Source organism: Pogona vitticeps, chromosome 1 (assembly GCF_051106095.1).
Source record: "Pogona vitticeps strain Pit_001003342236 chromosome 1, PviZW2.1, whole genome shotgun sequence".
In the NCBI taxonomy this organism is placed as follows: Eukaryota; Metazoa; Chordata; class Lepidosauria; order Squamata; family Agamidae; genus Pogona; species Pogona vitticeps.
In genome coordinates, this window is record NC_135783.1 from 262145384 (window position 1) to 262163107 (window position 17724).

Genomic DNA, 17724 nt, shown 5'->3' on the forward strand with positions numbered 1-17724 from the left:
ACAAAAATGGGATTCCAACTCACATGGAGCCTCTATACAGATACAGTCACCTTCCTCTTATCAGACTGTTACTTTCACATCTTGAAAACAGTGGCAGAAGAGGCATCCAGGGAACACTAGGCTAGGGCTACAGGACACCATCACCACTGATCGGTTACCAATGTGACAAAGGAACCGAACAACAACATGTCTCTGTCGCAAAGAGCTTATAATATGAATCAGTATAACCAGTATAAATGTGCTGCAGCTATCTGAAGATTAATCATATTTTTCACAGACTTTCAAAAGATGGTTACCCTTCACATTAAGCAGGGTGTTATTGGGTAAACTAATTCAAATGGCATAAATGAGATTGCATTAAATTGCATTGCATCACCACATCATCCTTATCTGCTGTCACCTCCTGTATTCGGCCCTTTGTGTAGAAGAACTTGGCTGTGAAGCTGATTCAAGAGCCAGCACTATTTCAGGATAACAGGGAGAAAGAATGCAAGAAAGCCAACTTGTATTTTCCTGCCCCACATGCCAGGAAGAACTGGAAGGAGGAAGGGGGGAATTTTGAATCCTAGATGAAACAAAGAATCAAACTTTTATGTACATTTTCTATGGTTTAATGCCCTAAGTCCCAATGTCTTTGTTACAAAACCACTGGATGAAATCCTGATCATCAGGATCAAACTTGGCATCCTCAAAGCTTGCAGTGCTTTCTCACAGAAATCAGTCTGACCTCTTGAGCTGTGACAAAATACAGACTTTTTTTTACAGAAGCAAATTTCCTTCTTGTTCCTTCCTCTTGTTAAGCATTCACTGCCCTTTTGCCCAGAATGACATGAAGCATTCAACTGTACATACTGAGAAGTGCTGTGACAATTTCCTCCATGTTCTCAAGGAAACTGCCAAGATGCTGAGTGAAGGGGAGCTGAGGAGACATGATTTGAGCGATCACTGCTGCAGCTTCTGCGTGGGTAGCTTGCGGGTGCGTATTATCTGTAAGGATGTCAGCTAAGCATAATATTCCATCAACCTAAGAGAGAAAGAAAACAAAAACATTCATTTCATGCTCCTTCATGAAAAGCTCTCTTTTCCCCCTTCCACTGCAAACCATAAATGATTTCCCATATTTATTTGTATTTCTTTCATACTTTTCTGATGAATCCTTAGGATAATGACCTCTCATGGAGGCTTGCAAAGCACAGAGGAATGTAATATCTCCTTCCCAGGATAGTCCAAATATTATAAAAAGTTGAACATCAATTATCAAAAAGCGAACAGTCTAAATGCCACAAGCAAAATTGTTTCAGCTGAAGGTGATTTGCCAAAAGTTTTCAAAAATCATTTTTGAAGGTTGGAACTGATGGTGCCAACCATACACCAGTCAGTAAGGATCAATCATACACCCACTAATTCCACACAAGAGGCCAAGAGACCTCGCATCTAGTCTAAATGGCCCCAACAATGGGCCAACAAGCAACACCTCTAGTATTGATATTAGGTCTTGGGCTAACCATAGGAAGCCTCATGGCACAGTGGTTAAACTGCTGTAGTGCAGCCAAAACTGTGCTCATGACCTGGGGTTCAATTCCAAGTAGCCGGCTCAAGGTTGGCTCAGCCTTCTATCCTTCTGAGATTGGTATAATGAGTACCCAGCTCGCTTGGGGTGGGGGGGCAATGTGTACCCTGCATAATTAACCTGTATACTGCCCAGAGAGTATTTTAAGCACTATGAAGTGATACCCAGCTTGTGGGGGGTGGGGAATGTGTAGCTTGCATAATTGTAAACTGTCCAGAAAGTGCTTCAAGTGATATGGGGCACTATATAATCATCATGCTTTACTTTTTTTGCTTTGGGGAATTAACCACATATGAGTTCAGGCAGTCTAATAACTTGGGTTTAAATCGCATGTGACTTTAAGAGGCAAAGCTGGTTATTTGAATTGGGTTGCAAATCTGTAAAGACAACAGCAACCAGAACAAGTAGTACAGTTATAAGTTCCAATTATCTAGTCCCATAAAGTACCCAAGCTACCACATTCTGTTGCAGGTTATGGAGAAACCTTAAGGAGGTGAGTGTTACAAAAAGTCAAAGCTTAACACATTAAAAATAATGTACTGTTTTATTCTAATTATGAAGGTATGTGCACTGTTTTCAGACAAATGTACAAGAACAGACCATGTGAGAGATATTTGAGTGATTCTAAGGTGACTACTGGAATATTCAGTGTGTTGTAGTGGATAGAGTGATAGATTAGGACTCTGAATACCAAGGTTCAAATCTCTGTCCAGCCAAGTAAGCTCACTGGAGGAAGAGGAACTGGTTAAACGAATCCTTAAATATCTCACTTTTCTTGAAACCCCTATTAGGGCTGCTATAAGTCAGTTTCGACTTGATGATACATAACAACAACAGAGTGGAACAAAGAACTGCTGGTTACCTACAAAGTGGGGGGAGAAACCCACACCTTTACATACAAATCTTTCATTTACCAAGCAGTACTTGTGAACTTAAAAATATAGCTAGGAAACATGTTCTGGGCCTTGCAGCCATTCTACCATTCATTTCATGGGGATGTAGAGTGAAGTAAATGTATTGCATTGCACTGCTAGCTGGGATACATATTCCAGAATATTTTGTTTCTTTTTTCCCCTTTATCTAGATAAGTTTACTAAACACTTTACTGATGGGCCTGAGAGTATGTGTGACTGTGAATGAATGCCTGCATCCCTCTGATATTAACTCTGATTATTTACTTCAGAATCAGTGTGCTAGGATCTGTCCTTCCTCTCTCCTAAGATAAGCCATTTTCTTTCTTCTGGAAGTGCAAAGCTCACTGCTTGCATAATAGCGAGACAGTTGCCTCTTCAGTCTATCATATTCCTGTAACTGATGGTACTGTATACCCCCCCCCACCTCATCCTGCACTTTCTCCATTTGTAGGAAGGAGATTTTTCATGGGGATCTAGAATTGTAGAAATAACATCAGGAATCCACACCAAAAACAGAAGTGTTGAGAAGTTGACTTCAGTTTTTGAAACACTGGTAAATTTCGGCATTAAATACATTAATGCAAAAACCCACTTGGGGGCGCAAATTAACCACCACAGCTCTTGGGAAAATGGTGGAGCATGAAAGGCCTGTTTCCTACTGACTCTCAACAGAATGTTTGCCCCCACCCACCCATCCCTGGCCTTTACTCCTGCAGGAGCCTCCCCTTCTATAACAGTAATAATAGTCATGTTATTCAAGCTTTAAAAACTGCTTAGATTGGGAAAGGAACCCTGTGGGGAGAAACTTCAATGGAGGATTGAGGGCTCAGCAGGATGTGGGATTCCATCACCTACCTCTGGTTTTCCTTCTAGATGGTTTTTATCCCACACTCGGGCTAGTAGAGTAAAGCCACACACTGAGCTCAGGAAAAATTGCAAGGGTTTTTTTCATATGAATTGGTAATGAATTGGTGGGAATCTCATACGCAGTATATAAAGTTTCTTCCCAAGCCTAGCTCAAGGGAATTTCACAGGTATTTCAATTGCTATCACTTCTTCTCCCAACTTTTGCCATGAAGTTTCAGTATGCAACAAGATGTTCGTCACACAGCCTTCCATGCTTATGTTCCAAGTGCCTCCAGTCCTTGTCAATATTTAATGTTGCGCCATTCATTTCTCAAATTGTTTGTTTAAAGCTTTTGTTGCTCTCATTTCAGCTATTTATTAATAGACAATGCCAAGTTATCTTAATTAAATGTCCCTAGATGGGCATAAATTAAAGCATTTGGGTTTCTGCTATCAATAAGACAATTATATGAGAAATGCTATCAGTGTTATCTTAAGATGGTTTTGGTTACAGAAAGGATAAATTTGTCACTGGGGCATTTATTTTATAGAAAACAAATAAGGTTTGGCATGTGAAACTCTGTTAGAAGCAAAAACGAACTAATGTTTCCAGTGTTCAGTTTTGACCAAGATTTCAGCAACACTATACTTCCTGGGATAAATATTTATCTAGTCCTGGTGACACTCAAGGTCAAAGCTGGCCATTTGTATGTTGTAGTGCATCCTCACAGACTGATTTGCTTCTCATTAAAAATGTGTGCTTAACATGATGACAATGAAAATACTTAATTTTGTCACCTTGGAAGCAAGTAACATCAGAACTACCTCAAGATATGGCATATGTGCTCAAGGCTAAGTCAACTGTTCAACTAGCCCAAACGCTTCTGGTTGAATAGGTTGTGTTATGGGCTTTTGATATTCACTCAGGCTTCAAAATGCTGCAAAATATGAGATGTAAAGAGTGAAACTACTTAAACAGTGTTGATATAGTATGGACTCAAATGCACTGTTAGTTTCTTCCTTATCATTTACTGCTGGCCAAGGTCAAAGTGCTGGATAGAAGGAAGCCCTGGTTATATGAGAGAAATGTTTTCTAGTTCTTCTGATACTTTCCATACTTCTGTTCTACTGAATCATGGCCACAGGGTGAACGTCCCAAGAAGTTTGAGCAGTACCAATTTATTTTCTCCTATTTGAATCATTATGACCAGCTACGCGATGGTGCCAGTTTATTTTCTCTCTTGCTTCAAGGGGCAATTTAGCCCCTTGATTTCTATATATATATATTTAAAAATAATATTTATCAATACATCAGAAACAAATTCTCCTCTAAGAAGTGTGATTGTACAAGCACACTTCACTCGGCTCTCCTCCACACAGCTTTCCTCCTCCCCCATGCACCCACAGCTACTGTTTCCAGCCTCTTTCATTCCTGCCACAACAGAACCCTCGCTAGGGAGTGGTGGGGATTTGCACTCAGTGAGTGCAAATTAGAGGGAACATTGATTGGAAAGTGGTTTCTGTTTAGGAAAGTATCTCTCTGTTGCATTGGCTGCTCCTGCAGAAATGCACTGCACACAATGGACTTGGGATATCTGCATGGCAATACTGGCGATCACCCCCCCCCCATGTCATTGGCATACCAATGTTTCAATATATCTTCCCATAGGAAGAAGAAATTATTACTCACCAGTAATGTAATGGCTGAGGCCTCCCAGGTGACATATTTTACCAATGTATTGATGCATCAGGGATGAAAAAAATAATGTGCACACTGCAGTAATGGCGGCCACCTTCCTGGCTTTGCTTCTGAAAGAAGCGGGGCAGGTTGTGCACACAGGCAATCCCAGTGAGGGATGCACCAGTACAGCAAAGGTACAAAATAACACAACCCTCCTGGCAATTGGGAAATATTCCACAGTTACACCGTTGGTCGGGAAAATGACTCAATCTTGACTGTGTGTGACCAGGAAAAAAAACCACGTACTAACTGGGGGATAACTAGAGGACATTTTCCTCTTGTGACCAGGGCTTATGTCTGAGATGTGTCTGTTCACAGCATAGACATACAAAATAATAAATAATAACTAATTAAACAACTGAAACTACAGTCCCATGTATAGGCAGTAGGAAAGGTTAAAATGGCAACAGACAAATTTCTCTAGATACACTTATATGGACTTTGATGGTGAAAGTAAGAACAGATAATGAATATAGTAGTGCACCAGGAAAGGGAGTAAGAGTTTATGACCTGTCCAATTGTATGCAACCCAAAGAGAGGGTAAAGCAGTGGATCACCATACATAGCTAGTATGGATTGATAAATTAATATTTTCATGATCATTGACATCTCTGCACATGTTTACTCATAAGAACTTTTTTGCATTATCTCTATTTAAAAAAAGAAAAACATAAACATTCACATTTAAATGATATACAAACATGTATTTTCTTTTTTTTAAAAAAAGACCAATAGCAATGGAAAGAAATGAGATCAGATAGTTCCTTAGATAGAAACATTACAAAACCTTCATGGATGAATAGTTAAAAGAGTTCAAAAGCTGCCAAGAAGCAAATTAATCTCAGTACAAATGGGATTATCCTGAATACCCAGGGGATAGTGTAAAGTGATCTCACTTGTAGGTACTGTAAAGAGGCACAGAGGGAAATAATAATTTAAAAGAAATGACTATGCCATTAGGACAATATCATCACAATTTTCATGCAGCAAAACTAATAACACTAAGATTTTATTGATGACATTTCAAGACTTGAATCTAGAAACAAAAATCCTTAATACTGTACTTATTAACCTACCCATGAGAAGCTTGTTTAGGGGGAAAGGGTTTAAGAAGCTTATAATGGATCTAGAACCCCAATTTTAAATTATCCCACTGAAAAATTTGTTAACAAATCTATGGCAATTCTAATGTTGCTCGTTTCTTTTGTTTCTCTCTGTGACAAATAAAAATGGCAGTACCTTCTGTCTACTGAATGTCCATTCACTATTCTTTCTGTTTTCACTAACAAATGCAATACCCACTCATTTTAAGGCACTGTATTCTATTTTCATTTTCTGAATTGCATATTAATATTTACTACAGAAATCAGAATTTGTATCCAAAGGAAGATAAATCAAGTCCAAAACTTGCTGTGAATTCAGCAGTTTGCAATCTCTGCTAGCAAATACTTCAATAGTGGATTGCACTAGCATACCACTGGATGTTGTTCAAGATGATGTTCTGTTATTCTATAAAATGAGATGCTATGGGCAGACTGGTAAAACAGCTGCAGATAGTCACTAATTAAGCAGTCCTCATTTCAATATGGGTCATGCACAAGAAAATTTGGCCTGGTGATTAGAAATGGGGATGAATTTAAAAAATGGCAATTCGTTTTGATCCATTATTTGTCAAGGTTAATGAATCAACGAATACAAATATACGAATATTCTTCAATGAATCAATCTGTTGAGTCATCTGCACTTTAAAGGGCTATAATGGTCATATATCTCCAATGGCTAGAGACACCAAGTCTTCCTCAGATGCTTTTCTACATCCCCTGAAAGTTTGGTGAACATTGGATCACGGACACCCAAGTTATATAGTCACAAAGAGGACCCCCCCCAGGAAAGCTTCCCCCAGGTACTTAGAGAGTCCAGAATCACAATGGAGCTTCCTATGTCTTTCCCCAACATGCCTGCCAACTTTGGTGAAGATTGGATATCAGAATGCTGAGTTATTCACCCACATCTTTGGTGAAGTTTGGATATCAGAACTCCAAATTATTCACCCAAAAACTTGGTCCCCCAAGGAGGACCCAATTTGTTATTCACCCACAAATTGGGTCCCCCACACGACACAGAAGCACATGGCATTGAGGGAGTCATATTTAGCCCCAGCAGAATGAGAGGTCCCTTTGGCAGAGGCATGCATGAGGCAGTGAGTTTGTCTTGAGCTCAATACAACATTACATTTGCCAGTGAAGTAAGAGTTTGCCCTCAGGCAGACAGGAGGCAAGGAGGTATTTGGCAGCACAGTAAGCTTTTTGGCTCTGTTGGGCACTGAGGAAGTTGGTAGCAGGAAAACAGGCTCTTTTGGCCCCATCAGGCACTGAGGAAGAAGGCAGCAGAAAGCAGGCCTTTTTGGCCACATCGGGCACTGAGGTAGTTGGCAGCCGTAAAGTACCATGTCTTGTCCCATCAGGGCAATGAGGCAAAAGGCAGCAGAGCACACTCTGGTCTTCTTCAGCAACATCAGATTTGCCTGCAAAGGAAAGATTTTTGCCCCCAGGAGGCAACTGAGGTTGCTTGAAACTTCCAAAAGCACCAGCAACACCATCAGATGAACAGGGTGGGCACTACTAACAGCAATTAATCCACGGGGCCATGAGGCTGTCGGAAACCGATCAGCTCTGCCATCTGAAGCTCGGCAATGAGGCGATGGGATGATGTCTGGACAGGCTTTGGGTGGGGCTGAAATAGGCCCTCTTTGGCATGGGGGACACCCAGACATGGACAGGTTTTGGGTGGGGCAGAGCCTGGCCTAGGAGACTCACCTGTCCACCAACATCTAACTAGACTTGCTGACAACTTTCAAAGAAAGAAAGATGCTTGGGTTGAAAACCAGACGAACTCTACCATCTGAAGCCAGGTGATGGGGCAATGGGGTGACACCTGGACAGGCTTGGATAGAGCAGAGCCCAGCTTTGGGTATGCAAACATGGCTAGACTGCCCTCTGTCTTGGCACATTGTGGGCATCACCCAACACTTTGCTCTTGTACACTTTAATTGTACAAAAGCAACTATTCATTCATTTTTCTTACTGCTCAGTCTGGGTCTACCAAGAGAGCTGGATGGCCCTCTTCACTTATTCAGGGGTGCCGGGACCGGCTCTGGGTGTGCCAGCCAAAAGGGTTAGATGGACCTCTTGGCACATTTGAGTCACATGCAGACATGCTTTAGGTGGGCCCGGCCACACTGCTACTACAGCGGTTAATGCGCGAGGCCGCTGATGAACTGAGCAAACTGGGTAGTTTGTTCCAACTTCTGCCTACCTACTGAGTTGGCATGGGACTGAAAGCAGAGTGTGTTGCCCCATCAGGCACTGCGGTAGTGGGCAGCAGCAAAGTGCCATGTCTTGCCCTATCAGGCACTGAGGAAGTTGGCAGCAGCAATGTAGAGTGTGTTGTCGCATCAAGCAGTAAGGTAATTGGCTCCAAAGTAGGCAAGAAAGCATGTCTTAATAGGCATTGGGCACTGAGGCAAGTGGCAGCAAAGTAGGCTTTGCCCATTGAGTGTGTAGTGGCAGAAATTTTCAACATCGATGAGCAAGAGGGTGGCATTTGTCATCAAGGTGGCATATGAAACACAAGCCTCCAGAAATAATTAATTATTTAGTCAAGTATGCTGTTTTTGACTACCAGGAAGGGCTTGGGTCAACCCAGCCTTCTTGGCACGGGGAAGCCAGGAGGACAGCTTTGGAAAACCAGATGATCAATTCTGAAGTCTGAAAGCGTACGATGGTGTTGTTTGTTTTGTTATTGATGAAGAAAAGGGATGGTGGTGGTTGTTGGCACAAGATAAACTCTGCAGTCTCAAGCCATCCGATGGGGCGATGCCTGGACAGGCTTTTGGGCCCCATTGGGGCAATGAGGTAAGTTGGCAGCAGCAAAGTAGAGTGTGATGCCCCATCGGGCACTCAGGCACACAGCACCTGGAAAGCAGGCTTTTTGGCCCCATCGGGGCACTGAGGCAAAAGGCAGCCGCAGGAGACTCTGGTCTTCTTCTTCTGCAACATCACATTTGCCTGCAAAGTTACCTAAGTTTGTCCCCAGGAGGCAACTGAGGTTGTCAAAGCAGCAGCGACAGCAGGAAAATAGGGTCTGACTGCAAGGTGCTACTAATGGCGGTTAATCAGGGTGGCTGCTGGGCTTCTCGAGTGGAAGATCAGCAGTTTGAATCCATGCAATGGGGTGACCTGAGCTCCTGTCCCTTGTCCCTGCTTCTGCCTACCTACTGAGTTAAACTGCTGCTGTGTCACTAGGCTTGTTGATTGGAAGGCAAGCAGTCTGAATCTGTGAGCTCCCGTGGCTTGTCCCAACCTACTCAGGAGGCAACTGAGGTTGCACAACTGTAGCAACAACAGCAAATGAATAGGGTCCAAGGTGCTACTAACTTAACGGTGGTTAATCCACGGGGCCACTGATGAGCTGAGCTCCTGTAGTTTGTTCCAAGTTTTGCCTACCTACTGAGGCTGTAGGAAGCTGGAATGAACAGTCTGCCAGTTTTGGGTGGGCCTGAGACAGGCCCTCTTTGGCACAGGGAACGCCTGGACAGGCTTGGGGGGGGGCTTGAGACAGGCCTGGTTGGCGCTTGGATGCCCAGACAGGCTTGAAAGCAGACTCTTGCCTTCTTTGGGAACACCACATTTGCCTGCATAGTTAAGTTTGCCCCAGGAGGCAACTGAGGTTGCAAAACAACTGCAACAACAGATGAATAGGGTGGTGCTACTAACGTAATGGTGGTTAATCCACGGAGCAGCTGGGCTTCTCAAGCAGAAGATCAAATCCTTGCAACGGGGTGCGTTGAACTCCCATAGTTTGTTCCAGGTTCTGCCTACCTGAGGCAGTAGGAAGCTGGAATGAACACCCAGGAATTGGGAATAAAGCCCGAGTGGACTTTGGAGCACTAAAGAACCCCTTTGAAGAAGCAGGCAGGCAGGCAGGAAAGAAAGAAAGAACTTAGCCCGATGAGGCATCTTCACACAGCAGTCAAGATTTGGAAGGCCCTTGGCCCGATTCTTGGCACAGAATCAGCAGCAGGCAAGCCCAAGGCAGCTGGAGAGGGATGCAGGATTTGGGGCCAACATGGCCCAAGGAGGCTGGAATTGATGCCCGTTGAGGTGGGGAGGGGGATGCCTGCACAGGTTGCACATAGCAGCAATATAGACTGTGGCACTGCAGGTTAAACCGCTGAGCCACTGGGCTTGTCCATCAGAAGATCAGCACTGCAGTTTGAATCCGTGCGATGGAGTGAGCTATGTCCCGTTGCTTGTCACCCAGATTCTGCCAGACTTCTGGGGCAGTAGAGAAGACTAGGAGGCCGGAATGAACAGGCATGAATAATTGGAATGAAGCCCAAGGAGGCTGGAATCATGAAATACCGTATTTTTTGCACCATAAGACGCACTTTTCCCCCACAAAACAGGGGGGTGGAAAGTCTGTGCGTCTTATGGAGCGAAGAAAACAGATTATATTTTCCTGTTTTCTTCTCCTAAAAAATTGGTGCGTCTTATGGAAAGGTGCATCTTATGGAGCGAAAAATACGGGTATGTATAAATATGCATTTTCAAGATTTTTCAGAATAAATGAATCAGCGGATACTGATCCTGGAGATAGGGAGGGACATGTCACACACAGCACATCTCAGGAGGAGGGAGCACATTGGTCAGGTTTGGTTAGGTCTCTTGGCACGGGGACGCCTGAGGAGGGTAGGATGCTGAAGTCAGCAAGCAGCATTTGAGAATCAAGCCTGAGGAACTTGGAATGAGTACACAGGCCTTTTGGAAGTGGAAGGAGCTGCAGGACTCAGAAACTTGTCATGTAGCCAGCAACGTACACTTTTTGAACCCATTGGGCACTGAGGAAGTTGGCAGCAAGGTAGACAGTGATGCTGCGGGTTAAACTGCAGTGCTGCTGAGCCCCTGGGCTTGTTATAGGTGCTGCTGTTGTTGTTGTCCATCTTGGTATGGGGGATGTCTGGACAGGTTTCGGGGAGGCAGAGCCCAGCTCTCAGGGAATCAATAGCACCAACAGGAGAAAAGGGTCCAAGGTGCTACTAACGGTGGTTAATCTGTGGGGCTGTCAGAAACAGATGCTCTGCAATCTGAAGCCGTGCAATGGGGCGATGCCCGGACAAGCTTTGCAGGGGTCTGAGACTGGCCTAGGAAACTCACCTGTCACTCACCACCAACATCTAACTAGACATACTGACAACCTTCAAACAAACAAAGATGCTCGCTTAGAAATAGAAAGCTGGGGGGGGGGGTGCAACTTGGCTGCTGAGACCACCTGGATATGATAAAGATAGCCTTCATTTGGAGGCTTTGCGGGGCTGAGACAGGCTGGCCCTCTTGGCACATTCGGGATGCCAGGTCTGGCTTTGGGTGTGCCAACTGCCAGTAATGTTGGTGGTGAATGGAGCCTTCCCCAAGTGACGTCCTTCCCTGTGGTTTGGGCAAATCACCCTGCCCCTCATGGCCTGGTGTTCCCGTTGCCCCACACAAGCGTTATGCCCCCAACACCCTGCGGACCTCAGTCGAGAGCTCCGTTCTCCACTCCTCGAGGTCTGAGGTGTGTGCTGCCAAGCCCCCCTTGATTTGAGGATCACATAGGCAGGCCATGCTGTAAGCTCGGTGACTGTAGACAGGATGGAGTCGCTTCTGTACACCTGCCTGCAACCTCTTCACCAAATCCCTGGTCCATGGAAGGAGGGAGGGTCCTGGTGCCACAGCAGTCTCCAGGGACCAATCGAAGGCATGAATCAGGGGGATGACCTGCCCCAGGCTTGCCGTATAAACACACAATATGTCCATGGTTTCCAGGAAGGGCCTGAGCATCTCCACCAACTGGGAGAGGGCCAGTCAATCCATGGCACTGATGCCCACCTCTCTCGCCACAGGCAGAATGGGCGTGGAGGACATGATGTCTCCCAAAACGGCCTTCTGCTCCACCATGCGGGACACCATGATATAGGTGGAGTTTCACCTGGTGGGCAGGTGTGTCAGGAAAATGTGGGTCTCCTGACCCAACTCCTCCTGCCTCTCATGCAGACAGCAGGCAGCTTTCAGGCTGTGGGAGACGTGGCCCACCAGTTGGCGGCATTGCTTCAGGAGTGCCCACATCTCCCAGCTGCCTGTGTCCCACTCGGGCTTGATGTGGCTGCCCAGGCCAAGGGCATCGCACACCACAAAGTGTAATTTGTGTGTCATGCATAAGATGACCTCAAAGCCTGCCGTGTTCAATGCCACAAACATGTTCTGCCAAGCATCTGTGACCATGTGGCCATAGGTCACCTCCCCCTCCAGTGCCCACTCCTGCAGTGTGGACAGGAACTCATCAGCGATGTTCCTCCCTTTCGCCTGACCTTCCATGTGCCGCGCCTGCAGCAGAACAGAGCTGTAGCCTGGAGGCAGGACAAGGGCCTCCCCCTGCAGCCCTGTCGCTGATGCCCTGCCGCTACTCTACTCCTCTGGCTACCACCAGTGGGCTGTGAGCGAGAGGTAGCCGTGCTGACCTCCGCCCCACAGTTCCACTGTGAAGTGCACATTGCGCCGTCTGAGCAGGACAATCATCTTGACAATGAGACAAGTGGCCGCCTGCTGGGCCTTGCCCTTCAACCGCCGGCTGAGGGTCATGGCAGACCCAACAGGTGCCACCTCATGGAGCATGGCCTGCCTCGTGCTCTCCACCCCAGGATCCCCTGTGGCTGCCCTTTTGAAAGGAGGCGCCTTCTACTGCCTCCCTTCTGCCTCCCCTGGAGCTGCTCTTTTCCCTCTCCCAGACAGCCCGGACAAAGTGCCTTCCCTGAACAAGAGTCTTGGGTGGTGCCTCTCCAGATGTTGGCGGAGGGCTGTGGAGGAAAGATGCCTGGGGTCTGACCCCCTCTGAACCACCCCAAGGCAGATATTGCAGTGTACCAGCCATGGGTCATCGCTGAGTGCCGTGAAATGATCCCACATGGCCCTTCTGCCATATTTGTCCAAACAAGGACCCACTGCTTGCCCCTGACTGCTGGCCTGGGAAGAACTCTGTATCCCAGTGGTGCTGCTGATCTGGGAGGAAGGAACAGGAGACAGGAGGGCTGTGAAATGATTCAGGGAACAGGGTGTGTGTGTGTGTGAAGCCTGTCCTGCCATTGCTGGTTCCAAATTGGACTGGGGATCTTCAGAAACCAGTAACTCTTCAGATTCCTCTAGGAAGAGGAGCGGCAGTTCTTTTGGCACCTCTGGAAGCTTTGGTTCTGTGCTTGCCTGCAAAGCCACCAGAGGAGGAACAGTGGCAGCACTGGTTATCATAGACGTGGTTGCGCATGTGATAGTCACAATGACAGTGCTGCTACCTACCCTGCGTAGCTTCATAGCCTTCTTCCCCTTGGATTGCCCCTGAAGAAATCCCTTCATTTTCTACTGCCTGCCTAACAAACAAACTAAACAAATAAAGCAATGGAGATTGAGGAAGAAAACTAATAGAGGGTCAGAGAGTGTGTATACATTTTATTTTTAGAATCATGGAAGTGTAATTCTTTTACTAAAATGTGACCTGCCTGCCTAAACAAAGTCCCCCCCCCCCAGTATAATGTAATTGGGAAAATTTCCCCTCCAACCCACTGTGGCAGAGAAGCCAAAAAAGTCCAAAAAGAAAAGCCCTGCCAGCTAAGTCTCAGTCAGAGATACACACACCCAAATAGGTTTTGGAAGAAAAAGGAATGATGGATCCAGCCACCCACCAAATTCCCTGAGAGACACAAGCCTCCCTAAAATGAACTTTTGAATGCTGAATATAAAGAAAAAGATTCCACAGTCACACGACAGCAGTCCCCCCTCCCCGGACGAGACACACACACACACACACACACACACACACACACACACACACACACACACACACACACACACACACACACACACACACACACACACACACACACACACACACACACACACACACACACACACAAGCCTCCAGGGGAGAAAAAGGTTTGATTGATTTGAATTTGAAATTAAATTAAGCCCTTCCAAAGAAGTAGCCTAAGCTACCTGAAATCCCTCCCCAAATTCCCAGTAAAGTTGATGCTGACTGATGAATGATGATGAAAAAGAAAAATACTGTATAAGTCTTTGCTTTGCTGCCGCAAAAGCAAAACCGCAAGAGCACCAGCAAGCCAGCAAGCAGCAACTGTTCTCAGTCCAGAGAGCATGAACAGAAGCGGGGAACAGCCAGACAGGAAAAATTTATATGAAGCGTCTGTAAAAGTAGATACACCTTTTAGCAGCGCTATTGGCTGCCGGACATGCCAATCCAGGATCTCTGTCCTGATTGGCCAGAGCTTTGAATTGGCACCAGCAAGCTCAGAGAGGCCCCCAAAAGGGGTAACGAATATAGATGAATATGAACGGATCAACTGAAGAAATATTCATCAAGCCATATTCGTACTGATTTAAAATTTTACAAATACGGATTGACGAAGTCAGAAAAACTGATCCATTTTTAAATTAATCCCCATCTCTACTGGTGATTAATAGCCATTGGGCAGAGTTCTATTACTTAGATACCTCAGTGTAAGTGTTACAGCATAAATTGCAGCACGGAATTACTGTTAGTCGAAGCATCAACCCTTGTATCTCCCTTGTGTTCCCAACTGGCATGCAATGAAGAAGACAAGCATTGCCTCCCTAGGTAGTGGGAATTCAATCTGCTGCAATTTACACTGCTGCACATCTGCCACTGCCTGCATGCAAGGGGCTTCTGGCCATTAGATTAGATTTCAAATTCAGAACAATGCTATTATCTCAACCCTGTTACTTACTGTCTTGTAAGACACCAACTATCTAAAAATACATCCAAAGAAAATTATTGCATCCTCTGTTATCCATATTCCAGTTTCAGCTGGGCTAAAACTTCATGCAAGCCATTTCTCTGAGAAAATGTAAGGGTGTACTTTTTAAAAAGATATTGTTTTTCCAAACAGCAACAACAAAACTCAACCCAAGAATTTTCTTTAAATAAACCCCAATTTTTTTATTATTATTATTTGTCTCTAGTTCTGGTGATGGCCATCATTCACCAACAGACACATCCCGACACCCTAAATACTGCAGAACAACATTTGATCCCAGACAGTATAGAGCTGTGGAAGGAGGGCCAGGCTATCAACATAGCTGCTATTCACGAAACACAATGACATTAAGCTGTTGTTCCTGCCACCAAGCCTGGAAGCTGTTGGAGAATTTTATCACCAACATATCTTTGTCCACAAATAGGCTGGAGGCTACATGTATGCAGAATAATGCACAGCTCTGGTGCAAACATTCCAGATTAGAGATAAGAGTGGTCTTTCATATGACAGGATTTGAGATATGACGCATTTAGGGTGTTGGGATGTTTCTGTTGGTGAATATTGGCCATCATCAGAAGTAGAGACTCTGTAGAATTTAGCATGCTTTGTGATGTTAAGTGAAATGACAAATCAGTTCACCACAGACAATTGTGCAAGTCCTGGATCAAAAAAATTATTCTAAAAAGAGGAATTTATCATCTTCTATGATAGGACCTACCAGAATTTGTATCCATGCTATCACAGTCTGACTGTTCCCCAACGCAAGCATATATTACCAGAAACAAACATGAGTGGTGGCCCACAACTGGAAAGGGGGCATTCTTGACTAATATGAATGTCTGAATGTCACAGCAAGAGCTTCTACCTCCTCTGGGATTAAGCTAATTAATTTGCTTTGTTTGGCAATTGGTCATAAGTACAGAAGGACAGGGCTCCTCTAAAGCCTGGTTTCACAAAGGCAGAAAGTCTATCTTGGTCACCTCTCTGCAACATTAATGTGCTTTCAGCTCTAATTACAGGCTGTCCCCAATGTTTGCTCCTGACCTCAGTTTATTATCAGATTGGATCTCTTGTTCAGCTGTCACTGTTTACATTCCAGTGAAAAAACAAAACAGCCCCTTTCAGTCCTTCAGGGATACATCCTTTGCCTTGACAGACTGGCTGTCATGCTACCTTTGGAAGGAAAAACTTGATTTAATAGTGGGAAGGGGTTTTCAAGAAAGGGCCTCTTCTGGCTACCCCAAATTAAAATGGTCCATACCAGCCCATGATAGGAAGCCTCTCCTCATTTCACAGATGCAATAAACTGCCATGTACTATTTTGGCCTGATCCAGAAACAGAGGGGGAGGTTTAAAACTTCTTGAGTCCATATCATTTGTAAGTGTCCAATAATAAATTTAAAGAGGACAGAAGAACAATCTAATAAAAGCACTTTAACATCCCAAAAGAAATTGCTGTTCAAAGCATTTATATAATTAGCTTTCACACTGAAAGGAACGCTGGATGGGTGCCCTGCTGCTCTGTTTAATTCTGGGGAAGTAATCAGCTAAAATGTCAAATGTGATCAGGGCCTTGGCAATACAAAATAATGGGTCAGCTGTATCACACAAACAAAAGAATTCTATGAATGCAATAGGATGCAACTCTGCATTTGAGGAATATTATGAGGAAGAAGATTTACTGTAAAAATAGTAATACTGATGATTAAAAAGCACCAAGGGTTTCCAGCTATGAGGGAATTCTATTATCAACTTAACTTCTGTGAGAACAATGCAATGTTTGGAAAATAATTCAACACGTTATATCTGTGCATTCAGAATCGGGGGCTCTTTCTTCCCCTCTTTCTCTATGACAACAATGCCCCAGCCATCATCACAGATATGTTTACTTCTGCATACTAATACTTTATGTATGTGACATTGTTCCTTTCTCCTAGGACTGAAACACACATGGAAGGTGGGAAATGATCCAGAAATTTCATATTCAGTGCATATGTTATAGTATATTTTGGTTATGGAAAAAACTAAGTCCAGAAAACAAAGTCCTGCGTGATCTTTGTCACATAGTTGTATTACTACCAGCACATGGTTCAAAATCAGCATTCTGGGGGTAGACACCATGAACAGTCAAATGCATTTCTATGCTGTTAAGATACAAACAGAAGAAAAATAAACAGAAAATGGTTTGATTCACTAAATTCTTAAAAGGAATATAATGTTGCGATTTTGATATGAAAATGTATTAAATATTAATGTTGTATAGTTAAATGTAAAAGGGCTGATTTTACCTGAGTCACTGTAATGATTGTATTCAGGTGTGGGTATCAAGGATTAAGACTTAATGTTGTATAGCTGTGCACATGATGAAACTTTGTGTAACAGAAAATGAAGTAATGTATTTTCTGATTGGTCACAGAACTGTACATAAGTCATGTGTAAAATGAATGTCTTTATTTGCTGTAAGTCAGACCCCTTTTTCCTATGCTGTGTGTTGCTTCATGTCATGTTATGCTGCCAGAGGAATGTCTATTCTCTGCACATATATGTAAATAGACTAAGTTGTTGGTTTTACTCTCTCAGTGTCATAGTGTCGTAAGTATCTCTGGTAATCAATATCTCCTTACTCTGCTGATGTTATGAGAATACATGTTAAAATCAATATTCTCAACATATAAGTCTAGCAAAGGATAAGATGCACAATAACTAACAGAATCTATATGCTCCAAGGCATGTGTTCAATTCTACTATGGAAATAACAGTAGATTCAAGATGTACT

The 17724-nt window shown here is 44.2% G+C and overlaps 1 protein-coding gene across 2 annotated transcripts in view; it reads right to left on the reverse strand.

Moving 5' to 3' along the window:
* Positions 1–17724, reverse strand: part of INSC (INSC spindle orientation adaptor protein) — a 216806-nt gene that overhangs the window by 34093 nt on the left and 164989 nt on the right. For both annotated transcript variants that reach the window (XM_020801414.3, XM_078383904.1), the window contains exon 8: positions 853–1024. In XM_020801414.3, coding sequence (XP_020657073.3) covers positions 853–1024 — 172 coding nt within the window. The remainder of the gene's footprint in view (positions 1–852; positions 1025–17724) is intronic.